General features: G+C 54.8%; 8 protein-coding genes across 8 annotated transcripts; 5 read left to right on the top strand and 3 right to left on the bottom strand.

Annotated features, from left to right (window-relative positions):
- Positions 1–861: 861 nt before the first annotated feature.
- Positions 862–1226, top strand: ISF_02293 (SNARE protein; the record flags this gene model as incomplete). The annotated part of the gene is made up of 2 exons (XM_018845899.1): positions 862–996; positions 1068–1226. 2 exons carry the CDS (start codon positions 862–864, stop codon positions 1224–1226), a joined length of 294 nt encoding a protein of 97 aa, XP_018706606.1.
- Positions 1227–1862: 636 nt separating this feature from the next.
- On the bottom strand, positions 1863–3729 carry ISF_02292 (stromal membrane-associated protein; the record flags this gene model as incomplete). Its single annotated transcript, XM_018845898.1, has 2 exons — positions 1863–3502; positions 3612–3729. 2 exons carry the CDS (start codon positions 3727–3729, stop codon positions 1863–1865), a joined length of 1758 nt encoding a protein of 585 aa, XP_018706605.1.
- Positions 3730–4474: 745 nt separating this feature from the next.
- ISF_02291 (Methionine sulfoxide reductase B) lies at positions 4475–5065 on the top strand (the record flags this gene model as incomplete). Its single annotated transcript, XM_018845897.1, has 2 exons — positions 4475–4589; positions 4692–5065. 2 exons carry the CDS (start codon positions 4475–4477, stop codon positions 5063–5065), a joined length of 489 nt encoding a protein of 162 aa, XP_018706604.1.
- Positions 5066–5808: 743 nt separating this feature from the next.
- On the bottom strand, positions 5809–8721 carry ISF_02290 (sexual development serine/threonine kinase PakA; the record flags this gene model as incomplete). Its single annotated transcript, XM_018845896.1, has 5 exons — positions 5809–5910; positions 5990–6324; positions 6375–7382; positions 7435–7672; positions 7735–8721. 5 exons carry the CDS (start codon positions 8719–8721, stop codon positions 5809–5811), a joined length of 2670 nt encoding a protein of 889 aa, XP_018706603.1.
- A 4159-nt stretch (positions 8722–12880) lies between these two features.
- ISF_02289 (hypothetical protein) lies at positions 12881–13695 on the top strand (the record flags this gene model as incomplete). Its single annotated transcript, XM_018845895.1, has 2 exons — positions 12881–12917; positions 13544–13695. The coding sequence occupies 2 exons, from the start codon at positions 12881–12883 to the stop codon at positions 13693–13695; spliced, it is 189 nt and encodes a 62-aa protein (XP_018706602.1).
- A 2749-nt stretch (positions 13696–16444) lies between these two features.
- On the top strand, positions 16445–20393 carry ISF_02288 (K liklik; the record flags this gene model as incomplete). Its single annotated transcript, XM_018845894.1, has 3 exons — positions 16445–17077; positions 17130–19386; positions 19435–20393. 3 exons carry the CDS (start codon positions 16445–16447, stop codon positions 20391–20393), a joined length of 3849 nt encoding a protein of 1282 aa, XP_018706601.1.
- A 483-nt stretch (positions 20394–20876) lies between these two features.
- Positions 20877–22735, top strand: ISF_02287 (3-ketosteroid reductase; the record flags this gene model as incomplete). The annotated part of the gene is made up of 3 exons (XM_018845893.1): positions 20877–20968; positions 21212–21779; positions 21866–22735. 3 exons carry the CDS (start codon positions 20877–20879, stop codon positions 22733–22735), a joined length of 1530 nt encoding a protein of 509 aa, XP_018706600.1.
- A 398-nt stretch (positions 22736–23133) lies between these two features.
- ISF_02286 (cell surface receptor/MFS transporter) lies at positions 23134–24631 on the bottom strand (the record flags this gene model as incomplete). Its single annotated transcript, XM_018845892.1, has 2 exons — positions 23134–24366; positions 24443–24631. The coding sequence occupies 2 exons, from the start codon at positions 24629–24631 to the stop codon at positions 23134–23136; spliced, it is 1422 nt and encodes a 473-aa protein (XP_018706599.1).
- Positions 24632–27508: the final 2877 nt, after the last annotated feature.

Below are 27508 nucleotides of genomic sequence, written 5' to 3'. Positions count from 1 at the left end.
GTGTACGACGGAGCACAGAAAAGAGATCGCGAGACGCAAAGTTTGTCGACAAGAGTACCGCTATGGAAAGCAGGGTTCACAATGAAGACTTTTTCCAGACATAGGCAGGAAGGAAGTAAGGAAGTGAATCGAGCTTGTAGAATGGGTGCCAAACCAGATGTCATCCATTGGCATGGTGCCCAGCCAAGCCCCGCCACCGCTGGGCTGGGGCCGCGTGGATTGTGGCGGTGCGACAGAACGGGCGGCGTTTAAGATACACCGTTCTGGTAAGCTCAAATTGATGGTGGTATCAGCTGATGTCCGTACTTTCCGAAGTACATAAGAATAATACTCACTAGAAATTCACGCTGTGTTGAGCAATGTGCCTTGGTCACCGTCCGGTAACCAGACAAGCATGTCTTAGTAGTGACGTTATCGCCGCTGTAGCTTGGTGGCTTTGCTGTGGCTCATACCTCAACTGGCCCAACCAAAACCAGCGACCTTGCTGTGGCTTGACTACCTCCGACATCCCAGGGTTGCATCCAAGTGGCTTTACGTTTCGGCGCCGCCTCATGCGTCCTTCCTAACTTCACACTAGATATACCAAATCACCGAGCAACATCATCCTTAACGACCCGGACGCCAACCTGGTTAACAAGCGCATTCGATACCTATTCACGCGACCTACCCTTACTAACATCCCCTGCGATACCGCCAGAGGCAAACGCGGACCAGGCCTGCCAATCCCACCCACCACCGCCACCCCCTACCTACGAACGACCACACTTCAACCTCGGCACGAGACCAGCGCCGACATTCGCACCTTGCTCTCAGCATCACGAACAACGAAAACTATATATAGTCTTGAAGAGCGCACACAACATGTCCGAGGCCTACGAACGCGAGCGCCAAAACAACTCCCGCCTAGACGAGCTGTCGGCCAAGGTGTCCGCCCTGCGCGGCGTCACCATTGACATTTACGACAATGCGCGCGCGCAGGACGTCATTGACAACACGGTATGCCTTAGACTCCATCAACGCCTCCCAGACATTATTGAGGTTGCCAGTGCTAACGCGCGCGACGACAGTCGGAGACGTTCTCCTCCATGACCACCCAGATGCGAGGCTCCGCCGGCCGGCTGACGCGCATGGCGGCCTCCGGCAACAAGGTGGCCATCCTGAAGCTGTCCGGCATCTTGATTGGCGTCTTCATCTTTTTATACTACGCGGCGCGCATGTTCTTCTAATAGTCAATTTTAAACGAGAAAACCCCGAGTATAGAGGCGGAAGACCTGGCGGCACGTTTGCGAACAAGATGGCGGGCGGAACATGCATGGATGTTGAGCGGAGGTGGTCAGTGGACAATCCGTCTCGACGCAAGGGACTCAAACTGGAGTCTACCTATAGTCAACTCTTGAAAGTGTCGCCGACAACCAGGTTGGGACAGAGAGCGTAGTTATATATCCAAGGGCATCGGTATGGCGTTAAACCTTTTTACTGTTTGAAATCATCAGTTGAGTATATAGCAGAGCAGAAGTCTTTTCAAAGCTTCGATTTTTTTCGATTTTTTATAAACCTGCCAATATCATTCTAGCTCGTCCCGTTTCAGCATCTCCAACATTGCGGTTTCTTCGACTTGTTCCTTTTGCTCTCGTAGCTATAACCTATACTTTGAAAATGTCTTGTTCAAAAGAAGGACAGAAAAGCATGCAAAAAAAACGCCCCGTGTACATGCTTTGCCCACCCCCGAATGACCCCCTTAGTTTTCAGATCTCTGTAAACGGATTATGCAAACCACCCATCCGAACCTCCATCCGAAGCAACACCCCCCATATCGCCCGCCATCAGAAAAAAGTACCCCTCATCAGCGTCTTTTGCTGGCTCTACTGCCAAACGTTGGAGAAGAGATCGTCGTCACCCCCAAAGCCGCCGCCAGACTTGGGCGCCCCCGACGTCGTCGCCGACTGGCCGCCCATGCCGGTGCTGCTTGCCCAACCGCCAAACTCCTCGTCCGCCGTCACCTTGGGCGCCGGGCTGAAGCCGCCCCCGGCGCCGGGTATGATCGGCGTGTTGGCAAAGGCGCTGCTCGAGGCGCCCCAGCCCATGTCGTTGCTCACGACGGGCTTGCTGGCCGCAGGCTGCGCGGCAGCGGCGATAGGAGGGCTCGTGGCTTGCACCGGTGCCGGCGCGGGCGTCGCCCACTCGTTACCGCCCCAGGCGTCGACGCCGGACAGCCCCGCAGCGCCGCCGAAGCCACCAAGACTGCCGGTGTTGGCGATGGGGGCCGTGGCGGCCGGGCTGGTGGCGGGCTTGCTCTGCGGCGCCGAGAGGTTGAAGACGGAGTGTGCGGGTGCGGTCGCGGGAGGAGATACAGGGGGCGGCGAGGACTGCGACACGGGCGCCGACAGGTCAAAGAGGTCTCCCATAGCGGAGGAGGGCGCGGCAGGTTGCGCAGGCTTCGACGGGGCGGGGGCAGAAGCGACGGGGCTGGCAAAGTCGCCAAAGCCGCCGCTCGAGGTGGATGCGAACTGGTTGTTGCTGATGCCGCCGAAGCCTTGGCTGGCGATAGGTTGCGGCGCAGGCTTGCTGTCGAAGAAGCTACCGCCACCCAGGCCGCCAAAGGCGCTGCTGCTGTTGTTAGAGGCGTGCTGCGGTGCACGGCTGCCCATGCCGCTGCCCAGGCCGGCAAAGGGGTCGGCAGCGGGAGGCTTGGGGCTCGTCGGGTTGGACAGGCTCAGGCCGCCAAAGGCGTCGGCGAAGCCACCACCCTGGGACGGCTGCTGGCGGTGGTTACCCATCTGCGGCGAGCCCCATCCGCCGCCGTTCTGCGGTTGTTGCTGTGTCTGCTGCTGCTGCGGGGGCGGCTTCGGCGCCGTGGCGTAGAGTGACAGGATGGACTGCTTCAGGTCGGGCCGCGACTGCGCCTGGGCAGCCGGCGTGCTAGCCGGCCGCGGGGGCGCCGAGCTCTCCCCTAGAAAGTCGAGTCCCAGCAGGGAATCCTTCGTCGTCGTCGTTTTCGGCGGTGCGGGCGCGCCCTTGATGCCTCCTGCCGGCGACGCCGCCGTCCGAGGAGCAGCAGGGCCGGAGTCGGCGCCACCACCAATCAAGTCCCCAACGGCCGATGGCCGCGCCGCCTGGCCGATTGAGGCCTTGCGCGCCGTCTCCTTCTTCTCGATGACCTGCTTCTCGCGGACCAGGCTCAGCGGGACGTCGTCGTCGTCGCCGTCGAGCGTGGCCGGGTCGGGCATCGGCCCATCCATGACCCAGCGCTTGAGTTCGTACTTGGTGCGGATAAAGTTTTCGATCTTGGCCTCGGACGGCGCGTGGCCGGCGGCCAGCTTGGCTTCCCAATACCGGTTGGCGCGCGCGTTGCCCCAACGCAGCACGCTCTGCAGCTGCTCGTCCGTCCACGAGTCGAGGTCGACCGACTTGACGCGGGAGATGTGCGTGCCCATGCCGCGGTGGATGCCCGAGCACCGAATGCAAATGAAGACGCCGAGGTTCCAGCTCGCCCATCGAGGGTCTGTAAAGGCGCGCACAAGCAAGGTTAGAATAGGCTTTTTTTGGTCTGACTTCGGGATGTTTGTGTGCCAGTTCAATGGACAAGGTATGTGCATGAACGGTTGACCTACGTTTATTCTTCTTGCAGTCGGAGCAAATCTTGTTGGCCTCGAGCTTCAGCAGGTTCTTGATCGTCGCCTGGTTCTGCGCCGCCCGCTCGGCGGCGGGGTTGGGCGCACGTCTCGACATCTTTGGTAACCGAGTGTTGTGGTGGCAATGGGTGCACGATGTATCTTGGTCGAAGTGTGAGGGAGGTGTACAAATGTATCGTAGACGGTGTCAGGTTTTCGCTAATAAACTGTTGCCTGGGGACGTATGCTGCAAGTGTCTGGTCTGCTGCCCCTTGAATTATGTTGACTGCCTGGCCTTGGGACACATCCCACCGCCAGTAATTAGGTAGCCACCTTGAGCCTGTGGCGCGTGAGTGGCTCAACCCGATGCTCCACAATTTAATTGCTTTACAGGGCTTGTGCTTAGATTTTGAAAGAAGAATAAAGGAGAGACAATGAAGTATTTGTATTATTAATGTCGTATGAATGAATTGATATGATTCCACCGTATCTTTTTCCGAGCCCCTCCGGTTACTTGAATTGTGGTGAGGTCATTGACCCGTTCGGGGCTTATTCTCACAGTGGCGACATCACAGTGGGTATATCCGGAGCCGTGGCTGAAGAGACTCGGACTTGGAGACAATTGATTCCTCAACCTGTCTAAGCCGTGATTTGTCACTTCAGTGTATAAGACAGGGTATAAGACAGTGCTGCATCTCCATCTTCCACCTCCCTTCTCCCAACGTCCTCCATCATCAATCTATCCCCTCATGAGATTTAGACCGTTCTTGGCGACATTTGTCCAAACGCTCTCTCACTTTAGACTCCGTACCCCGCCACGACCCGGCTTGAGTGCATTTCATCAACCAAACCCGTTGCGCTCCATGTCCGGTATCCCCTTCTTTGGAGCCTTATTCGGATCATCAGCCTCCAAGTCCTCCGACATGTCGTACCCCGACAAGCGCACCAATGACGAGTGGCGAGCTGTGTTGAACAAAGGTACGTAACATCCCCCTCGCCCCGGTCTCACTCGCCTCCATCAGCTATCCACCTCTCGCTCCGGTTTCACTCACCTCCAGCAGATACTGACCTCTTCTCCAGAGCAGTTCCGCATCCTGCGCGAAAAGGGCACCGAGCGCCCCGGCACCGGCAAATACGACAAGCACAGCCCGGACTCTGGCATCTACACGTGCGCCGGCTGCGACGCGCCGCTGTACCGCGCCAACCACAAGTTCCAGTCCGGCTGTGGCTGGCCGGCCTACTACGACAGCATCCCCGGCGCCGTGACGCGCCACGAGGACCGCACCCTCGGCATGCTACGCACCGAAATTGTCTGCTCCAACTGCGGCGGCCACCTCGGCCACGTATTCAAGGGGGAGGGCTACGCGACCCCGACGGACGAGCGCCACTGTGTCAACAGCATCAGCCTCAGCTTTACCGAGGATGAAGGCAAGGCCAAAGAGAGCAAGGCGTAGCGTGGGACTTTGGCGAATGCATGCGGGATTAGATGTACAATGATGTAAAGTGAATGGTTGAGCGATGACGAAGCGAGGCGTTGTGGTAGGAAAGAATCCCGTCGGAAGGCTGTGATGAAAGCCGAGGCTGAATACCTGATTTCTAAAATTAATTGAACGTTAGTTTATACGTATTTGCAAAGTAAAACACATATGATTAACGTCGATAGCGTGCCCACGGGTGCCAGGAGAGCTATCTATTGTGGACGTATGAGCAAGGCACTTCTGTCAAGCATTGCAAGTAACTAAGATTTTAAGAACTCTCGAAGCTCTCATATTTCATTTAGCTCTCATTCTACAGTAAATCTCAGTTTGTACTGTTGGCAGTTTGATCGGCCCCTCTCTCGCCTTCAGCTTTTTGTGCTTGCGTGCAAAGATGAGCCTCCCTTCCAGTCGAGATCGATACTCTAAACAAATAAAAGGCAGTTTTTGTTGTCGCTCAATGCCCCCACCAATAAGATAAATAAATCCCACCAAGACGTCTTATTTCCATGCTCTCTCCTAGGCATGGGTGGGAGGAGGGCAAGGTATTTGCGAAGTATAAACAAACAAAAAGGTCAGCCGCTAGCGATGAGCAAAAGCAACGCTTTTTACGGTTTATATCCAAACAGTTGGCTGTGATTGAGGCCCGTGGCCCAAGTGTCCCAAATGCTCCATGCCCAACACCCCGCGCATTCGGAAACCAGCCGAGAATATATATATGATTAACTTATCCAAGACATCAGGCTCATTTTAGACCTTTCGGGCCCTTTCTTGGGCTCGCTGTTCTCGCGCAGACCGAACCAGAGGCGATAGTTGTCCAAGATCTACACACGACTTCATGAATTCGTGCTACCAAGACGGTTAGAGGCTACAAATAGCAGATGGCTTGTTGGGATGACTCACTCTTAGTAAATCGTGAGCGCTAGCTCGCTTCTCGGGGTCGACCTTGAGGGCGAAGTATAGGAAATCTCTGAAGACATCCGACAGTTCACTCTCATTCTTGATTTGCGGAGTGCCGTTCGTTGCAATGAGCCACAACGCACGAAGAGGTGACTCGGTAAGGTATGGCGGCTCGCCCTCAATCATCTCAATGGCCATGATGCCAAGTGACCAAATATCAACCTTACGGCCGTACTCTTTGCGAGTGACAACTTCGGGTGCCATCCAGTATGGAGTTCCAACCATGGTGGTGCGCTTGTTTTGCGCTTCGTTGATGGTAGCACAAAATCCGAAATCAGCTGCTTCGGGTCAGTTATAGTAACGGAGGGTGTCAGCATTCTGGACTTACTCAGCTTGATGCTACCCTCACTGGAAAGTAAGATGTTGTCCGACTTGATATCGCGGTGAATGACTCCCTTGGAGTGCAAATGTTGCAGGCCCTTAAGCGTTTCGCGACATACGGAAGCAATTTGCCCCTCAGTCATAATGTTGAAGGTCACAACATCCGTTAAACTTCCACCTTCCATGAATTCCATTATCACCCAGAGCTCACCGCCGGTAAGAAAACTGTCGATATAATTGACAATATTAGGGTGCGAGCTCTCCTTCATAACAATGATTTCGTTGATGATGAGATCCTTCTTGGGTTGTTGTTCGAGGTTCATTTGCTTAATGGCAACCAATCGATTGGTGTGCCGCTCGTAGCCCGTGAAGACACCGCCAGATGCACCTTGGCCAATCTTAGTCAGGCCTCTGAATATCTCGCGGGGATCTCCATCGCTACATATGCGCCTGAGAGCCGCGACGATGTCGATGCCGTTGCTCTGTCTGGAGCGGTGCCGGGGTCGTGCCTGGGGGTTTGGAGTCATGCCAGGTTGGTGGCGAGCTCCATTGGCCTCTCTCGGTACGTACCCGGCAACAATGGGCGAAGGTGTCTGGGTAGGTAGCCTCTTGCTAGGAGCTCGTCCGACCTGGCCAGCCATGGCTCCTTGGGCCTGGGCCATGGCTTGTTCGTGCTGCTGCTGAATCATCTGCTGTTGCTGGAGAAGGGTGGGTTGCTGCACAGAAATCGGCGAGCCGGTGTGTTGAGGCGAGAAAGGCGAAGTACCAGTGACCCTGGAATTTGAGCGAGATCTGTGCTCCTCAGGAAGCATCGGCCCGTTGTCTGCTTCATTATTCATGATTCCAATACCAGAGTCTTTTGGTGTGCTATAGGCATTTGAAGGGCCGGCACGGTTACCCATGCTGACAGGAGGACGGGGGGCAGGTCGGCTGGGCACCATGTCTTTTGATGCTGGCAGGCCGAGGCCCTTCGTTGGTGGTACTGGGGGTGGCGCTCGTGGGTTTTCGAAGCTTCCTTCACGGGAATGTTAGTAGCTGTCGACTCGGTGAAAACGAGCGGGCCTTACCTATATAACTGGTAGGATACATGGTTGGCGAAGCGGGATTCGAAGGATTAGGACTGGCATATTGTGATCGGTCGGCGGCAGCATAGCCGAACTTTTCAAGCACCTGATCCTCGGGGGCCTTCTCGGTGGTTTCTTTGTAGAACTGCAGAATGTCGACCATGGTCTGGGGGTTCTCGCGGCGCTCTTTTTCGGGAATACCACTTTCGTTGATTAATCGTTGCCATTCTTTGGGCAGACCCTTCGTGTCAAGTTAGCAAGTGTCGCCATCACTACGGTCGGTGGCGGGGTCCATTGCCATACCGTGAACTGGCCAGTAGAGCTGTCGTAGCCAACATGGGTAACGTGAATGGGATTTTCTGGTGCTGAGATCATGGGTTTCTTTTGAGATCCGACTAAGCTGTTGACAAAACCAGAGAAGCCCGACTTTTTGCGGACGTTGGGTGGTTTGGAAGGGACGCCGCCGGATTCATCTGAATACCTGTTGGGGGTGGCGGCGGCCTGCGCCTCGGTTCGGGGGGTGCCCGACTTGTCGACGAGGGTCGTACTTGAGTCCATATTCGTGACGCTTTTCGAAGAGCGGAGAGCGGGCTTAGGCTTCTTGGTGCTGACGGCGCGGATAATTGGCGCAGCTGCTCGAGCAACGACGGTGGTTGTAGACGACGACTTTTGCGGATGGGCGGGGATGGATGTGCGTGGAGTAGCAATGGCTGCGGCAGCGACAGTGGTGTTGGTGGTACCGGGAGTCGAGCTAGCAGGCGACGGGGTGAGACTTGGCTCGGGACTGTACGAGGTCGAGTCGATGCTGCTGAGGATGGCAGCGCCGTCAAAGGGTGCGCCGATTAGATCGTCTGCGACGGGGTTTGCGGGCGTGGGCGTGGACGCTGGTGCAGGCTGGCGAAAGTGCGGTTCAGGTTGCAAGGACGGGCTGTTGCGGTAGGGAAGGCGTGCGGAATAAGGCGACGACGAAGGGCCGATGGCGGCGGCAAAGTGACCCTGCTGCTGCAGCGGCGACGCATTCGACGACTGGGCCGGTGTAGGATGGCGGAGCGAGGTCGAGGTCGAGGTAGCAAAGGCGCCTGTGATGGTGTTGCTTGGTCGCACGGGCGGGGGCGCGCTGGGCGTGCGACGAAGACTATTCGTAGAGCTGCGTTTGCTGTGGATAGAGTGTGCGTCGTGGGCGCTATCTAGGCCGGAGGAGGAGCGCGAGTAATGATGGGACGACTTTTTGACAAGACGGCGACGCTGCGATGTACTGGTGTTGAGGTGGGACGGATTCTTGCTGTCCATGTTGGGAGAGGGAAGGACAGGACGAGACAGGATGAGAAGGAGAAACAAAAGAGCGGCACCTGGTGGCTTGCCAGGTCGGTCTGTCTGTATCAGCAAGGTTAGTAGGGAAGGTCTCAGACAGAACAGACCTGACCCGTCAAATTAGTACCTGTATGTAGGCTGTTTGCCTAGTGGGCGGCTCCTTTCTCGCAGCTTTCTGCGAGGCCACGGCGATGGGGTACAAGAAGGAGGGGAAGTTGTGACTTTGATGGGTGAGTAAGGTGTGGGAGTGGTGTGGTGATACCAGTGTGTTTTGTACAGGACAGCGGTGGACAGTTGTTCTCACGAGTTTTTTAGTCACTCAGAATGGGAGTATATTATTTAGTTAGTGTTATTAGTGGTGATTTGAGTGGACGTGTCTTTGTGATTGTTTGGCTGCTCAGTTAAGTACCAACATGGCTTGGGTACGGACGAGGTACCCCTCCGAGAGGTTAGTTTCAGTTTAGGTGCCAGTGCGCGGGGCTTTAAAGGTACCCCAAGCACTGCCAAGTACCTAAGCAAGACAGGTACCTAGAGATGTATGTACGTACACACCTAGCAGGCCTCGCAAGCTGGGGATCGCATCAGAGTCGATAATCAAGCGGACTTTGCTTCCTTTCCAAACCACCAGTTTTTCGTCCGCGTCTATCCCATAATCAGTGTATGGCTGGTACTGCTAAACCGCGCCAGGCTGGACTTCATTACCGTGGAAGAACCACCGGAAGTCGTCTCTTGATTCCCTATTCAGCATCCATACTGTGGCTACCACCAATCTTAAAGCCTGATTGCCCAAACACTAAGTATGTATGTACTGTAGGTCGAGCGTCGGTACAAGGCCGAGGCGCTTTTTTAGAGCCGCCTGATGTCTAAACAGAGCTTCCAAGCCGGTGAGAATGCGGCCGCCTTTCACAACGAGCTGACGGCCTTTACGATGCTCTACCACTGGAGTTCCAAGATCCTGTTCCACCGCTGCATGCTAAATTGGTGCGCCGATATCGACTGGCCCCTGCTGGCTTCCAACACGAGCGTGTGGCTGACTTGGCCAAACAACTTGCAGGTCGACACGGCGGAATCCCATGATGGCCGCGATCTGACGATGGAGATTTGCCGCGGACTCGAACTCGGCGCTGCATCGCACTTCACAACTATATATGCTCGTTGCGCTTTTAACCGTTGCCCTCAGCTTTTATCGTAGCTTTGGGCTCTTTCTGGCCAACAACCACCAAGTAGGTTGATGATCAACGTCCAGCGTTTGACAATACCCTAGTTAAAAGAGGGAAACCATAGAACACATTTTTAAACTATGTGAGTTGAGTTCTATACTTGCTTCTTTCATATTACCCCCCTCCCTTTGTCTTTACAACCTTTTTCTTTCGCCCAGGCATTTTACCTTCCCGCAGGAGCAAACTGGCGCCACTAAGATGCTTCATGTAATGATCAGGCTGTGGGCATTGGCTTCTGAAATGGTTGTAGACGCTCTGCAGGTTAGACATCGGCTGACAAAAAAAAATCTATTTCTGTAGAATAAATTGCCTGCTGACATTTTGCTCTTGTCGTTTGACAAGACGTGCCTTTCTCCACTTGACTGAGCACCATCTCTGACTTCCGGCCCTCAACCACTTTTTGTTCCTGAGGCCTGACCGCTTGTAGGATTCTTGCGGCTTTGGATGTAGATGATTATTACATAGCTTATCCGCATACTAGCCTGAAAATCGTGATACTCGGACTCTTGAGTGTCCGAGCGTGAACGACACGCCACCCGAAAGGCATCAAGCAACAGTTTTACAAACTTCTTTTACATGCGTCTTGTGTAACCACTCGATGAAAGAGTCTTGCCAATATGCGTATCAAGAGCCGACGACGAGCGAGTGCGTTTCTCTGGTTGATATAGACCCACGGTTGTAGCCAATAATTTGCTCTTACATGTTTTTCTGGTCCCGGGTCCGCGTGCGCCCGGATGGTTAAACGTAAATTGCGATGCAAGGGAAATGACGAAACTATGCCAATATAGTATGAGCATGGGACACCCTGACCGATTCTCAGACTCAGGACCGGAAGCGGTTCCATATACCGTCGTGGTTGATGCGTCCAAAGTAGCCTCAACTTCATGCAGTCTTCTGTTGACATACTTGAGTGATTGCGACGACATTTTTGGTGAGACCCAGCCATAACATGTAAAGCGCAGCACCGGTATGGAGATTTATCATTAAGCTGCCGAATGAAAAACGCAAAACAGCCCAGTACAGGGCTATTTGCGATATTATCCTGGTTGCAACCGAGGTGGCGCCTAACCAAGCCTCGATTGAGCATTGAAACCCAGGCAAGTGGTAGATGCAAGCAGCCAAAGTTGCGCATAAATGTAGCTGTTGCGTGAGGCGCTGTCACCTGAAGCAATGTCTCTTCTCGGTGGACAAAAGCCAAATGTGGCGGCCAGGCGTGCGTTAATATATTGTACATGGCAATACGACCGCACAAAGACGCATTGCAGACCCGGTACGAATTACAGGCGCCAACCAGTACCACATCAACACATCAACAGCATGCATCTGCAAATTGGCGGGGCTTCATCTGCCATGGGCCTGTCGCAGGACTAGGCTAAAAGTCCCGTCCGTGTTTCGCTTTTTTTCTTCGCGATTCCCCAGCCTTGGCTTGCTGGGTCGCTTTTGAGACGAGTCTCGGGCAACAGACATTGTGAGCCAATGCCTGGCAACATGGTCGAGGTTTGTGGATCAAACGACGGTGGCCGAGGAGATAGCATTACTTGCGAGGAGCCATCAATGATGATTTTTGCGCCAATACCTGCCGTGACGAGGAAAAAGGGCTTGACAAGACGGTCGATTACTGTGAGTAAGCCGCAAGCCATGATCCACCAACACCACACCAAAGGCAAGTTATGGATAACAATCGCGCACTTGGTTGCTGGATACTGGTTACTCCATTGCTCCAGAATTTACTCCAGAATGTACTCCAAAAGGCTGTTCAAACTTTTTTGGGGCCGTGGGGGGTGAAACGGCCAAGCCCACTCACATTTGATGCAGTGTATGCCTGTTGGAGGCCCTTTTAAATCCCTGCAGCGAGCTTTTATTAGACAGGGCGAGGAGCGGGTATTGTAGTTGGGAGGCAGCAGTTTCTTCTTGTTTCTCGGGTGTACCTGGACAGTGGCGGAACGTGGCGCACTAAAGTTATTGTTCGCGCCATAAGATTTTTTAGTACGCGACGAGATGAGGATTTTTCAGGTCCGTATGTATGTACCTGCAAAAAATATCTGCACCGACGAAGAACTAACTAGAGCTCAGACAACTTAATCGCTTAGCCTGGTTGGCAGCTACATTCGCTGGTCATGCCTACTTCGGATCTCGTTGTCATGTTCAGGCCAGATCTGAAGCTGTCGGGCTACCCACCTTGGCATCTACAGCAGATAGAGACACGCTGCGCGACAACGACAATCGTGTTCGCCCATGCGCTGCGGAGTTATGCCGGTGCTAAAATGCAGCACAGCAAGTAAGCCTTGGCTATAATTCGAGGGTACCGAACATCCTTTACGACTAAGTGGCTACGTTGCGGATAGTATTTCACCATAGATAATGCTTATGATCAGACAGAAGGCAATATAAAGGCTATCTACTTACCTAGTAACTACCTATGTACATAGGTAGTAAGTAGAACAAGTTTTAGACCAACAGCCGCCCAGGGACCATTAGTTATCAGCGCTGATAGAAAAGCCACTCACCGTGGTCCAGGCCTTCTAAAGTAAATTCAGGGCCATGCTGGTCACCAAATTATCGCATGGTGCGGCACCATCTGTCACGTTTTGTCTTATTATTCCCACGATACAGCCACGAACACTCATTACAAAAATTCCGATTCCCTCGTACAAATATAAAAAGGCACAATTCAGCCTCCCAAAGACGTTTTCATAGACTCCTTTATCGTGGCTCGACGTCCTCCCAGCCGGTCCATCTAACCATGTCGACCTCTTGAGCGTCGATACTTCATTGGACGGCTTTGGCGAAGCCTTTCACCAAGGTCATTAACTACGGAGGAATAAGAAAAGAGAACTTCGAAACGGAGGGCGGGAGACGAGTTTATGCCACACAACGCTGTTCCTTCTTACGACGAGCGGTATTCGCTACCGAATGCCATGGCTGCCGCTGGCAGGGCCGGATGGACAAACGCAGGTACGTGCCACAGCACCTCAATATACTATTTGCTGGAAAAGGGTTAAATAAAGGGTGTTATAAGGGTCATAGATGAAGGTATTTGTATTGACTGATTGTTGTGTATATCTAGGTCAACTCCCTGTGCCTCTATCTCTGTGTTTGTGGGCAAGAGATCGAAGAGTGGGTTCTAACTCGATTCTGACCAATGGGAGGCCCGCATTGAGCAGGCCTTCTCACAAGTTCAACACTATTACTTACAGGCACTGAAATTCTACCATGATGCACGAGACTCGTAGTCTAAAGCGCAGTCATCTACAAAGACAAAATGCCTCCAAGCTCTTGAGTGTGTCCGTGTTTACGTGGCGGACGAGACGGGCAAGCATCAACCAGTTCATGCCCTGAAATCAGACACAATCGGCATACCCGCACTGACAACTCCTCAACACACACACGGCCGGCAAGTTATCATCTACCGAAAGGAGCGAAGGAAGGCACTCATCTGTCGCCAATGAATCTTGCCGGGCAACTGACCTACCTGCCTACTACCTATTGGGCAACCGGCACTGCGGCAGCCCCGCGCCTTTACCCTCATACAGCGGCTTGATAACACAAGATCCCAAGAAAAAGCTACACCCAAATTGCAGCTATCAATGTCATTGCTGGGAAAAGCGGTACTGCTGGCCACGCCGTGACCAAGGACGCGCAGGGAGATCCCGACCTCGACGACGATGATCCTGATGACCCCAGCGACGACGACGACGACGACGAGGATTCCATCCCTAGGGAGCTTCTTTAGGGCTACAATGACTCGGGCAGTGAGACCGACGTCGGCAACGACGCTGTGTCCGTGACCAACGGCCGTCTCGGCAGCGGAGGCGCCAGCAGCTCGACGGCGGTGTTCTGCAGCTTGTTTGCGTGCGTGTCGACCGCGCAGTCGGACGGCAAGGTCAGCACCGCCGCGACGGGGGCAAGTACACACGCCAGTGGTTCTCTCATCAGTATCAACCGTCGCTGGTTGTAATGCAGGCGCCACACACCTCCGTTCGCAAAACTTCGATGCTAGAACCCTACCTAGTGCAATCATCTTGAGAAAGTCAGAACACATCAATGGGAGCACACCCACTTTCTAATTACAGATAAATCTCAAACACCAAATTGATGACTGGAAAGTATTGCTGTGCGTTTGCAGTGAGACCATGAGCTCCTCGTTACACCTGCCCAGTCACAGCCGTTTGGTGCAGGGGCCCCTCCAGCCCTGTGTTTCCCTATCCCTCATTTTTCCACCAGGATGCATGAAGTGAGCACAAGTCAACATATTCTCCTCAGTTTCGCCGCTGTTATTGGTTGAGAACCGTGCTGTCGGGACTGAGGCCTACTCGTTGGCTCCGTTGACTATGGAGGCCGCTTGTGTCGCCAACTCACAAAACTGCTTTTCAAAACATTGAGGAAGAAGGCATTCCAGGCTCTGTCGCTAATCAATCTCGTCCATCCCAAATAGTAGAAATATTTTCAAGATGGGCCCAGATTGCAGAACGCTATGGATACGATCTGGCCGGCGCGAGACATACAGTTAGTACTGTTTCTTTGCCGCAGTCTTTGTAGAACGTACACTGCCCTAGGAGAAAGATGTTGCCGTTAAAAGTCTCTCAAGTTTGCACTACGTTTGCTTCAACGAGACAAGCTTTGTTGGACGAGTTACGAATCCTACAAAGTCATACAACTACAAGACCACTGGCTCACTCGGTGGAAGGGTCGCTCCTGGGCAACTTCAGGATCAGCGGGGCGGAAAACCACTTCTTTGTCCAAAATCCGCCATTTGAGAATGCTTTTTTATGTCTTTGCCTAAAACAGATCAGGAGATTTCCGGAGTCAATACTCATATTCACCCGCCGTCTCCTTGAAATGTCTACACACTCAATATCGGATCATACATACTGGTACACCGCATGACCTAGTCCACCCCGACTGTCGCCAACCAATTGGCTCTATATTTAGGTCCTAATGGATAAAACGGTCAGATCAAGTTATCTCAACGGTCGGCTCTAGTCGACTACAAGCAAGGGGGACCTCTAAGCACCAAGAGGTCATCTTGGAGGTACCCTGGAAGGGCATCGACATTGGGAACTGAAGCTACGTAGTGAGCAAAACCTCCCGCAGACGTCGAGTAGCTAATTTTCGGCATAGACCTACCTTAGAGGATATGGAATATCTTTAAATGAGGCTTTTTGTTCGGTGACCAAGACGTCGAGAGCAGGCAGAAGACACCCAGCGACGGCAAGGTTTAGGCGGATTTGCTTTGCTTCGTGGAACAGATACTACAGCGGGAGCCCAAGAATCGCAGCTCCCCGCGGAGTTGGGCACGAGATGAATGGATTGTCCGATAGCTGAAGCTTTAGAACACTCACTATCGACTGGTAGATACCCGAGTGTCTGGGTCCTTGAGACGATATCTCCAATATCTTGCTTGTGCCAGTGCCTGTGCGACTCGTGATACGGCCTTTTGGTCCAAGGGTAAACCTTTTTTAGAATTTGTACATGGACGCTGCTCTGAGATACATGCGGTGGCGAATCTATCCAGAGAAATTAAAAATAGTTCCCCACGCGTTCTCGGTTTATACACGAACCTTCAGGACCTTACTATCGTGGCGCTCCAAGGCCATGTGGGATCGTGAGATCGCGTGTACCTAATGGTACTTGGCAAACCACCTTGGCGTTGGTGAGTTCCAGAGTCTGATTAAGTAGCCCCAGGTACCTTAGACTCCGTGCTAAGGCAATGGGCAATCACCCCAACTTGATGGCTACAAGAATATTTTTAAAAAATAATATTCAGTCCAGGTGCTACCCGAGAAGTTATAAAATTGTGACAGGGCCGCCTCCCCCAATTTCCAAAGCACCCACGTCTATTTGCTCTCATCGAGAGCAAACTCGTAGGCCCCAAACTCGTTCGTGGTCCCAGGTAGGCAACTTCTCAGGCAACCCCAATCCCTGTCTGCTCTGCCCGCCCACTCAGCAGCAGCAGGCCAGAACTCTAGACGACTCGACTGACTGGCGCAACGTGGAGAAAGCTGGAGAAACTTCCACATCACCCTCTTCAACCATCTGCTTTCCTGCTGCCCCCTTTGCCATCATCTGGCTTCATCGTCAATTCCCTTGGCCCTTGCCTTGCCTCTTGGTTTATTCCTCTGGTCACCGGTTAACGCTGTCTGTTAGCGTCTGCACAATGTTCTAGACGCCCACACGACTCTACACCCAAAATTACTTCGAACAGCCCGCATCTGCTACAGCTCCCCCTCACCCTCGAGACACCACCTCCGTCCTCGTTGGTCGGTCGTATTTTCTGCATCAAGCCATCGCTTAGATAGCGGTAAGTCTCTCCTGCCGCGACCCGTCCCTCCTAGCCCTGCATGCTGCCGCGAGCCGCTCCGAACCGCCCCAATTGATCATGGTTGGAGACTAATCCCTGCCTCAGACAGTGTGCCTCGCTCGCTTCTCTTTGGCCAGCCCCTCCCCCGGATCCTGACATCCCGTAACCCGATTCCCTCACCATGGCTTCTGTCGAGCCCGCGAACTCTGGTGAGCTCTCTGCCGCCCAGAAGCTCATGCAGAAGCACGCCGAACACGTCCCCCACCCCGTTACCGTTGAGGACGTCCCCGATGTCGACCTCCCCAAGCCTGTCAACGACGCTTCTGGTTCCTGGGCCGCCCCCATGACTTCGAACACTGCCAGTAGGCAGAAAGAGAATCAACCCTCGCTCGACACCCAATCGCACGAGCTCTTCCCCGAGCTTGGTGCCCCCAAGGGCAAGGCTGCCAACGTCGCCCCTATCTGGAGTGCCAAGAACGGTGCTCCCAAGCAGAACGGTGCCAACGGTGCTTCTCATAGCGCCGCTGCTGCCGCTCCTGCTGCCGCTCCTACCTCTGCCAGCCAAGTCCCGCCCCCTGTCATGTCCATTCCCGGACGCAAGGTCGAGTCCGTTACGCTTGAGCCTCAGTTCATCATGGAACGGAGCAAGCTAAAGAGACCCATCCCTGAAATTCTTCGCGACTTGAACCGCAAGTCGCGTGCCAACATTACCATGTCTAGTGTTAGCAACGGTCGTGTCAGGTTTGACGCCACTGGTCCTCAGGATGTAGCTCAACAGGCACTCAAGGATCTGGTGGCTCTCATTGGCCGACGAGTAAGTCTTCCAATATCATTCTGCTCCGCGACACTGCTGACATATAGTGTAGACCGTCATTGAAGTCCCGATTCCATATGCCGCTCGTGCTCACATCATTGGCAAGGGTGGCTCCGTCATTAAGGCTCTGCAAGAGAAGACTGGCGCCAAGATTCAGCTCCCCAAGGCAGACGAAAACCAGCAGCCCGACGACGACGAGGACGCCACCATCAACGTTTCGGTTGAGGGCAATGCGCTCTCTGCTGCTTCCGCTCGCAACGAGATCCTCAAGATTGCCAACGAGCGCTCCGCCGCTGCCCAGACCAAAGTCCGTGGTATCCCCGCCGCTTTCTACCCCTTCCTCGCTGGTCCTGGCAACTCGCGCGCCCAAGCTCTCGAGGAGGCACACGGTGTTCAAATCCGAGTCCCTCCCCACCAGCATCTGAGCCGCGGACCTGCGCCCGTCCCAGCTGCCCCTGGCCAGCGTCCCATCTTCCACCCCGCTGGCTCCGATGACGAGCACATCCAGCTCGCCGGTGATCGCGCCGCCGTTCAGAACGTTCGCGCCGAACTCGAGAGACAGGTGGCTGAGCTTCACAAGCAGCTGGAAATTGAACAGCTGTCTATCCAGAGAGGTCGCCAGCAGTTCATTATTGGTAACCGTGGTATCCCTATGGAGGATTTCTTCGCCGATACTGGCTGCGCCATCCTCCTTCCCGCTGATGATGATGAGGACGATCTCATCACTATTGTCGGGCCACGTGACCAGGTCCAAGTCGGCGCTGACAAGGCCATGGATCTTGCCATGGGAATGCAAATGTCCAACATTGATCTCTCCAGATTCCACCGCACTGCTCCCGGTGGTGCCGCTGCCCATGCCACCAACATCACGCGCTACCTTCGCCAGTGCCAAGAGATCGCCCGACTTGAAAAAATGTACAGTGCCCACATCAACACGCCATTCTCTCAGGACGGCGCTCTGCCTTGGGAGCTCTACTCGCGAGATGGAAAGAACGCCATCCGTGCGCAGTCCGAGATCACTGGCATCATCAACGGCCACCCACCTTCTAGAATGCAAAACGTCACTGTTGATCCCTTCTTTCACCAGCATCTGCGAGTCGATGTTTCTCCCCGCCTGAAGCAGGAGCATGGCGTGCAGCTGGTCGTTCCAGAAGCTAATGACCCTAGCGGCTCCGTGCTCCTCGTCTTCGAAGGACCCAGCGGAGTTGAGAGCGGCTACCAGCCTCCTCGCGTAAAGCCCACCGACGCTGAGATTGCTGATTTCCAGAGGGGCCTCGCTGACGCACAGAGGTATATTCTCGACCTGATCAACCAGCAGGAGAGTATTGACAGTGTTGCTCTTGACGTTCCCGCCAAGTTCCACGAGAGGCTTCGCCGCTTCATTAAGAAGGAGCAGGAGAACCGTGCTGCCGACAAGATCCCCATTCGTGTGACAAAGGTTGGCACTACTGTCACCCTGCGCGGTCCTAGTAGTGCGGTCAAAGCCCTTGCCGCCAAGGCTGCTGCATTCGTCGAACAGGAGAAGCAGGACGACAAGGAACGTGGTTTCACCTTGTCGTTTGACTTTCCTCAGAAGTTTGCCAACCATCTTATCGGCAAGGGTGGTAGCAACATCAAAGAGCTCCGTGACCGCTTTGATGTCGAAATTCAGGTACAAGACGGCAAAGTTGAGCTCAAAGGGCCCAAGGCCAAGGCTGAGACTGCCAAATCCCATATCTTGAATCTGGGCCGCACTCTAGCTGATGAGACTACCCACACTCTCAAGATTGATCCCAAGTACCACCGTGAACTTATTGGTAATGCGGGTACTCAGATCAGCCGCCTTCAGACACGGTACAAGGTTCTCATCTTTTTCCCTCGCTCCGCCAAGAATGCCTCCGATGACCAGTCCAACCCTGACGCCGCCAGCGACGCCGGCAAGGGCCGTCGCCAGCAGGCTCCTGACGAGGTTATCATCCGCGGCCCCAAGAAGGGTGCTGACGAGGCCCGTGATGAGATCTTTTCTCTTCACAAGTACCTGGAAGAGCACTCTGTGACGGCTACTGTCGCTGTTCAGCAAAAGCAGGTTGGCTCCTTGATCGGACAGGGCGGTGCCGCTCTCGACGAGCTGCGCCAGCTGACCGGTGCCCGCATCGATGTTCCTGCCGACCGTGATACCGACACGGTTGAAATTTCGATCAAGGGTACTGCCTCACAGGTCGCGAAAGCCAAGAAGGCACTCGAGGAGAAGCGGGCCGTTTTCGACGACACCGTTGTCAAGACAATCGATGTTGAGAAGAAGCATCATCGCGCTCTAATCGGAGCTAGTGGTAAGTTTTGCTCCGTTACTTTATCAAATGCGTACTAACATATTACAGGCTCTGCTCTGCGCGAGATTGTCGTTGGCGCCGGTGGATCTGACGATCGCCGTTCTCTAGCCCGAGCCATCCAGTTCCCAAAGCAGGAGGCTGATGGTAACACTATCAAGGTTGAAGGCCGCACTGATGTCGTCGACAAGATCATCAAGCGCATCCAAGAAATCGTGGCCGAGCGTGAAAGCCAGGTCACCGATGTTATTGATGTGCCCATCGATCAGCACCGAACTCTGATTGGCCGTGGTGGTGAAGCCAAGCGCCAGCTGGAGACAAAGCTCGGCGTCAGCATCGATGTCCCTCGGCAAGGCGACGGCAAGACTGGCGTCAAGATCTCAGGACTTGCCGAGAACGTGTCCAAGGCCAAGGAACACATTGCTAGCCTCCTCAAGTCGCAAGAAGGCGAGACCATCCAGGTCCCCCGCAACGTGCACCACACCATCTCCAACAGTGGCCAGTTTTTCCGTCAGCTTCGCAACAACCACCAGGTCACTGTTGACCATGCTGGTGAGAAGCTGCCCAGCAAGCCTGAATCGGGAGCCCGCGTGACTGGCGGAACTCTACCTTTGATCACTGACGACGCCAATTCTACGACGGACGCCCACTCCTGGCGCATCGTTAAGACTTCCAGCGGCGAAGCTGGTGACATCCCTTGGGTGCTCCGTGGCAAAACCGAAAACATTGCCAAGGCCAAGGAGCTGATTGAGAAGGCACTGGCCCAAGCTAAGAAGCAGGATGCCACCGGCTACCTGGTGCTCCCTGACCCCAAGACGTACCGATTTGTCATTGGCCAGGGCGGTTCCAAGGTCAACTCGATCCGCCAGCAAAGCAACTGCAAGATTCAGGTGCCCCGCGACCAGGCCAAGGACGAGGCCATTGAGATTATTGGAACTGAGGAAGGTGTTGAGAAGGCCAAGGAGCTGATCCTCGCTGCCATTAAGGAGGGCCAGAGCAACAGAGACTAGGCGGCCCGTGTACGAGAGCTGGGAACTGTATGAACGAGCCATCAGCGCCGGCTGGCTCTAGTCATCTATCTATATTAAAAGTGTATACATGTGTCAGCGTTTGCAGGAAGAACGCGAAAAGATTTACAATAGCTATTAACTCTGCAATTTAAGAGATGAATTAATTCAAACTAATTGGTCTATGATGACTGATGTTTAGTAGTTGACTAACGATGCAAAGGAATCAAGTTAATAATGCTGTATCAGTTGGCCATATATGCATGTGGTGCGCCCCACTTGACCTCGAGGTGGCCTGCTTTTTCGAATTAGCGGCAAGGAAGATGCCGACAAAACGGGGGTAGCACGGGACCTTCACAGACCACGTCCCTCAGACACAACAATTTACGTTGCGGATCGTCTCTTCGATCACCGAGGCCTAGCGCAAGCAGGAAGACAGGAATATACTCCAATCCGTCACACAAAGAGGCTCCGAATACCGCCGCAATGGTCTCTGCCGTGCCCGTCACGCGGCCAGCGCCGTGGGAAAAGGTTCCTGATCACGACCAACTCTTCATCCTGATCACTGGCGCAAACAGGTATGTACCCTGGGATAGGACTCTGGGCGGATTGTGATACCACGAGGACGAAGAAATTCTACAGTAGATTGTCGAGGATGTACCAATTACGGCAGAGGTTCACAAAAACGCCCTTCTGGTTCTCAATGTTGATCGTGGCCACCAAAATGTTCCCTTGACGCTTTCCCGCTACGCAGCCCCAGAGCTCTATTGCATTCCAACGTTTCTTTGCCGAGCTAACACGTCGTGCTTCCAACGACCCAGCGGGATCGGTCTAGGTATCGCGCAGCGCCTCATCGACGAGTTCCTGGCCACGCGCCCCCCGACGGCGCACCTCGTCCTCATCCCCACGACCCGCAGCGCCCGCAAGTCGCTCGAGACGATCCGCACGCTGCGCGCCTACGCCGAGGCGGCCGCTCGCGCCCTCGAATCCGTCCTACGCCGCCGCCGCGGGCCCGGCGTCCCCATCCCCGCCGAGCACCGCTGGCAAGACATCGTGGCGCGCATACACGTCCTCTCGCTCGCGCTGGACCTCTGCGACCTCCGCGGGCTGTACGCCTTCGCCGATGCGCTGTGCGACGGGACGGTCAGCAACCCGCCGGGCCTCGAGGGCGAGTACCTGACCGACGTGCGCGTGCCGCGGCTTGACAGCGTCGTGTACAACGCGGCGTACGGCGGCTGGGAGGGCGTCAACTGGGTCGGCGCGGTCAAGTCCTTCTTCGGCAAGGGCCTCATCGAGACGGCCACCTACCCGGATTTCAAGAATGCGCTACCAACGTGCATACTCAATGAGCGAGAGAGCTACCCCCCCCCTTTTGGGGGCCGATCTGGGGTCTTGGCGTCGAGCCGGCTTTGCTGGCCGACGACCCCCTCCCCCTCCTCAGGCAGCCTTACTAACCAGCACCCCCTCTCTTACAGCCCGAAAAGCCGCTGCTCGGCGAAGTCTTCGCCGCGTGCACCTTTGGGCACTACTGCCTCACGCACAAGCTGCGGCCGCTGCTTTCCCGGCCGCGTGACTCGTCCCTGGCGCCCGGCCGCGTCATCTGGTCGAGCAGCATCGAAGCGCACTGCAACACCTTCTCCGTCGACGACCTGCAGTGCTTCACGCGCGCCGCCGCGTACGAGTCCGCCAAGCGGCTGACCGACATCCTCTGCCTCACCAGCACCCTGCCCCACGTGCGGCCGCACACCCGAGCCCTCGTCGGCGCCTCCCGGGCCGGCCCCCGCTCGTCCACCCATTCCTCCGACTCCGACACCGACGTCGATTCTTCCGACTCCCCGGACGACCTCGTCGGGCCCAGGATGTACCTCTCGCACCCCGGCATCGTCGCCAGCACGCTCTTCCCGCTCCCCGCCTTCCTCTTCTGGCTGTACCAGTTCGCCCTCGTCCTGTGCCGCTGGTGCGGCTCCCCCTGGCACACCGGCAACGGCTACCGCGGCGCCCTCGCCCCCGTCTGGCTCGCCACCCGCCCGCAGCCCGCCCTCGACGAGCTCGCCGCCGAGCGCGTCAAGTGGGGCAGCGCCCGCGACCGCGGCGGCCAGTCCTTCGTCAAGCCGACCGAGGTCGAGGGCTGGGGATGGCGCGGCGAGGTGGAGGACCCGGATGCCGAGGAGCAGGAGGAGTATGACGGCAGCCCGGCGGCGATGAGGAACAGCTGCGGGAGGAGGAGGGGCGCGGTGGCGGCGACGCAGGAGGACATTGCCGAGTTCGAGGCGCTGGGGGCGGAGTGCTGGCGCGAAATGGAGCGCTTGCGACGGCAGTGGGAGGACATCCTTGAGTTGGAGTAGGAAACCGGCAGGGCTTTTAGTGTGGTAAAGTCGGATACAAAAGGGGGCAGCAGGAACTGGCATATATATATATCATTATTATAGCATACAACCTAATACAACCAATAGAAGCTATGATATCAACAATATCTCGTGGGTATAACAATGTCTCGCGTCGGTCGTTTCTGGTTATTTTGGCATCATGTATACATTGTATATCATTAGGAGAGAAAGAAAGTGGTATATACGTCCGCTTTTTAAGAGTTCAAAGAGTACATACATACAAGACGCCATGATGTCTTATATAGAAAGGATGGCGTGTCTCACGCATCATTCAAGGTATGTATATATATAAACAGCAGTGGATATTCAAGCAACATTTGACAACAAAAAAGACGATTTAAATGCAAAGAAAATTGTTAGGCACGGCTGTGAAGCGACTCGCGGCCTGCCGTGTCTCCCTGGAAGCGGCGTAGGACGACCTTTTCCTTGCGCCCAAAGAGCCCGAGCATGAGCGGGACGGGGACGACGGCCATGCTGACAACAGCCTGGAAGATGAGGTAGCGCTTCATGTTGCGCGGGGGGTCGGCGGCGTCGCCGTCGACGAGGTGGTTGCCGATGATGAGGAAGACGGCACCAAAGATCTGGCCGCCGGCCCAGGCGACGGTGGAGGTAACCTCGGGGCCTAGCGGGTGGCTGACTTCTGTGAGAAACTCAAGGGCCACAGGGACGAGGGAGAAGCTGGAGGCGCCGAGGACGGCCATAATGACATAAGGGCCCGCGACACCGGCGGCGTCATGGGTCTCAGGCATCCAAAGGAGGACGAGGTACGACAGGCCGAGGATAGGGATGAGTATCTTGATAGAGAGAATGAGGCTGTTGGTACGGGCGATGACGGGGGAGGTGATGGCAGCGCAGACAATACCAACGGCGATAGAGACGGCGCCACCAATGCCGGCTTCGTCATCGGTGAAGCCGTAGGGGACAAGGATCTGGTTTAGAAGCGAGTTAAACGAGTTAAAGAAGCCGACAAAGACGAAGAATGGGATGAGCATGAGCCAAAGCTCGAGGGAGGAGAGCACAGCCCGGGCCGATGCGCGGAGCTCAATCTTCGGCGTCTCGCCAGTCGGGCCAGGAGGCGTAGGCGGACGCGAGGGGATCGCGAGGGCAGGTACACAGGCGACTGAGGCGATGATGGCAACATAGAGCACCATGTTGGAGATATCGCCGACGGACGACACCCAGAGCGGGTTGATGAGCTGGCCAAGGGCGGAGCCAAACGGGTTCGCGAGGGAGGTGACGGCAGTAGCAGCCAGACGGCCACGAGTCGTGAACCACAGGTCCGAGTAGGCCGAGGGCGCGCCAAGAACAAAGGGTTGGGCGAGGCCGATGACTATGGTGCCGGCCATCGCGTAGCTGTAGTGGCCACCCGAGCGGTCTTTCGAGCCGGCGTAGCGGATCCAGTTGCCGACCAGCATGAGCACGGCGGAGGCAAGGATGGCGATGCGTGGGGAGCGGTGCAGCGCGATGATTGCAGGAACGGTGGCGACGACAAATGCGAAGAAGAAGGCAATGCTGATCCAGTTGATGTCGTTGTTGGAAACTCCATAGTAGGTGGCGGACTTGTCTGCTACAGGAGCGTATGAGAGCCACTGATTTGCGTTAATATCTGGATAAGATGGAGAAGGTACACGTCTTTGGGGGTGAATCAGGAAATATTGTACTTACACACCAGGAAACAACAATGTTCATCAGCACTAGCTGGACGAGGCCGAACCAGCGGCGTTTGTAGGTGCGGTATTGTGTGGCGGGCGTCACGGTGGACGAGTTGGTCAGGCGTCTGTCAGCGGGCTGCACGCTCAGGCTGTAGACGGGCGATTCGGGCTTGCCCTCGGGCCTTTGAGTATCTTGATCCATGGCGTGTGGTAGTTGGAAGTGTGTGGCGGAGGTGAGAGAATACCGTCTGTCGGCGGTGGATATGCCCGGAGGCTGAGTCGGCGACCCTGGGAGGCCGCTTTGAGGAAGAGTCCACGAAAAAGAGAGTCGACGGAGATGAGATGGCGTGAGGAAATCTACTGTCTCACGCGCCTAAAAAATAAAAGAGGCACGAGCAGGTGAGACTCGTACTTTTGGCAGTGTCCAGCGACGGGCGTTTGTCCCAGTTCGTCAGGTTGGTGTGGGTGGTTGGTGAGACCTGGTGCTAACCAAAGGAGGCGAAGTTTGTCTGTGGTGAATGCCTTGGCCTCGGCTCGGTTGAGGTTGCGCGAAGAGAGAGTTTTCGACAGATAAATGGAGGATAAGTTCAGCCGGGGCAAGGGAGAGATTAAAAGGTTTGCAGTTTGCAGGCTTCGAAACCTTGACTCGAGCGTGGCCAACGCCTATGCTGGGATTCGCAGCTGACTTTTGTGAGGCTTGCAGGAGAGGCTAGCCAGGGTTCGTCGTTTTGGTAGTTTGGCGCAGCTTATTTTAAGTGAGTTGACACCTCGCTAGGGCTCTATTCAAAGACGTGGGGTAAAGGATATCAAGTATTTCGCCATAAGATGCTGAATGTCGATGTTGATGAGAGATGTAAACAGGCGGCGGCGGCGGCGGCCGAGACAAGTCTTGAGGCTACCGATCGGCTTCAGGATCAGGATCGAGATTGTCGAGAGGAGAGCAATGGGCAAGTCGACGCAGGGATTTCTGTTGATGACGATGCTTCGAATCCAAGACCGGAAAAGAAAAAGAAAAGGACCGAGACGGAGCTGTGCGATGGAGGAGGGAGGGCGTTTGTGTTTTGTACCTAGCAAGCACGAGACCACCACCTGCCTTAACTTCAGGTGCACATGTGTAGACGCAGCATGGGCAAAGAGGGAAGGGACGGGCTCATCAGACGGGCCAGGGCCGGGTGGGTTTACATATCAGTGGATGGACACGACGATTTGGTTGGCTGACATGTGGAGGAGCGGATAATTTAGATTTTGGGTTGCCTTACATTATTATTTGGTCTGTTTTTTTTTTTTTCCTGTCTGAGCGAGCCGGTGCATTCGGAAAGCCAGGAAGTTGAGTCTGGTCTGGAGGAGCATCAGTCTGGAGGATGCATCTCCACTGCAATCCACTGTAGTTAGATGGCCCCCGTTTTAACGGGGAGCCGGGGTCAGTGCAGATGGCAGATGACAGATGTATGTCGAGCAGCAGCCTGCCTATTTGGTCATTAATAAACAAGCAAGGGCTTTATTCAAGAACACGAGTTGGGCTGAGTCGTTGCACTCATTCCAATAGAAAGCTTTCAACTCTTTTTTAGCTATTCCCTGGAGATACTTCTGTCAACTGAACTGCCCGCAACACACACTGCATCAATAGTGCCCCCCCCCTGCGGCCCCGTAATGGCCACCGACCACTGTAACCCCGCCGAGAAGCCCCAAGGTAGCACCCGCCGAGCTCTCGCGTACCAAAAGTCCCTGTGTAATTCGCTCTTGAGGGCCTATATCATTCCTGTCTGAGGCGAGTTATAGGGTCCTCTTCAACCCCTCTCCCTCCCTAGTACATCTTTAGCAGCCACATGGACCGGCCCCAGAAAAGCCACGACGGCTTGCAGCCGTACGAGGCCATCTAGCCTGTCAAACTATCAAGCGTTTTGAAGGCCAGGCATGAAGAAAGCCAGTTAACGACATGCCAACCCTTGATTCGCTGGGAAATAAGCTAGTGCAAGCCTCTTGTTTCCCTTTTTCTGTCCTTTCGGGACCCCTTCGTATGGCCTTGCCTCTTTCGCCTTTTGCCGCGCTACCCTTCCATCGATCGACTCTCGGTCCCTCAGTAGGCAAGGGACTGTGCGGTGGTCGCGGTGGCAGCGCTTTCATCTGCCATCATTTTAAACAAGGTTCTCGCTAACTAGAGTCCTAGTAGGAATCTTCTCTCTAGTTACCGTCGGCGTCCCAATTGCGGAACGGACCTCGGAGAATTTCAACATACCTGGGTATCACCACCGCTCATCGCCAATTAATTCAAGATCAACTCCCGACAGAGGACGTGCGCGCTCGTATCTGGTTTCCTTTTTCTCTTTAGCCAAACCAGAATCTTGCGTCATCTTTTCTATTGCCATGTTGCCTCAGCGGCCTCTGACTTGACAGCTAAGATCATCACTTGTAAGCTAAGATCATCACTTGTAAGCTAAGATCATCACTTGTAACTTGATCCATCCATCGACCTGTTGGCCGCACAGACAACGCCCCCAAAACCATCAGCCCGGGACAAAACAACAGCCAAAAGCCCCCAAACCCGCTCTTCACTCTCTCTCCTTCTCCATCATCCCATCCGACTTTGATTTTCTTCCGCGCCACCGTCCCAACTAGTTCCCTCTTCTTCTTCTAATTTCCCTTCCTCTCGACGCCACCAGCCCGCAACAGGAAAGACGGCCGCGGCAACCAAGTCCACTGTAAAAACGCCTCCTCATTAACACAAACCTCAGCTTTCTTATTGCGGATGACATTTTTTTCTGGTAACAAGTTACTGATATGGATAGCTGCCATGGGTTTCGTTGTCTATTCTCCAATAGCGCGACAACATATTGCATTGAGCAATCAAGGTACAGCCGGCTCCCCTTTGTAAATGTGCTCGCACGTACTAGTAAGAACCCTGGCAAACCCATTGTCATCCAATGCAAATGTCTTCAAAGCCTCAAACACGTGGATCCTCCAGGGATCATTCATGCCTCGATGTGTCTCGACTTCGGCAGCTTGACGCCTTGTCCACGTCTACCCATCCCATCATCATACCCAATCTCTTCACTCTGCACCTTCGTCTTTCTCCGCGTTA

This window comes from Cordyceps fumosorosea (genome assembly GCF_001636725.1).
Source record: "Cordyceps fumosorosea ARSEF 2679 chromosome Unknown scaffold_4, whole genome shotgun sequence".
Classification (NCBI taxonomy): Eukaryota; Fungi; Ascomycota; class Sordariomycetes; order Hypocreales; family Cordycipitaceae; genus Cordyceps; species Cordyceps fumosorosea.
This window is presented reverse-complemented; position numbering and strand designations above follow the sequence as displayed.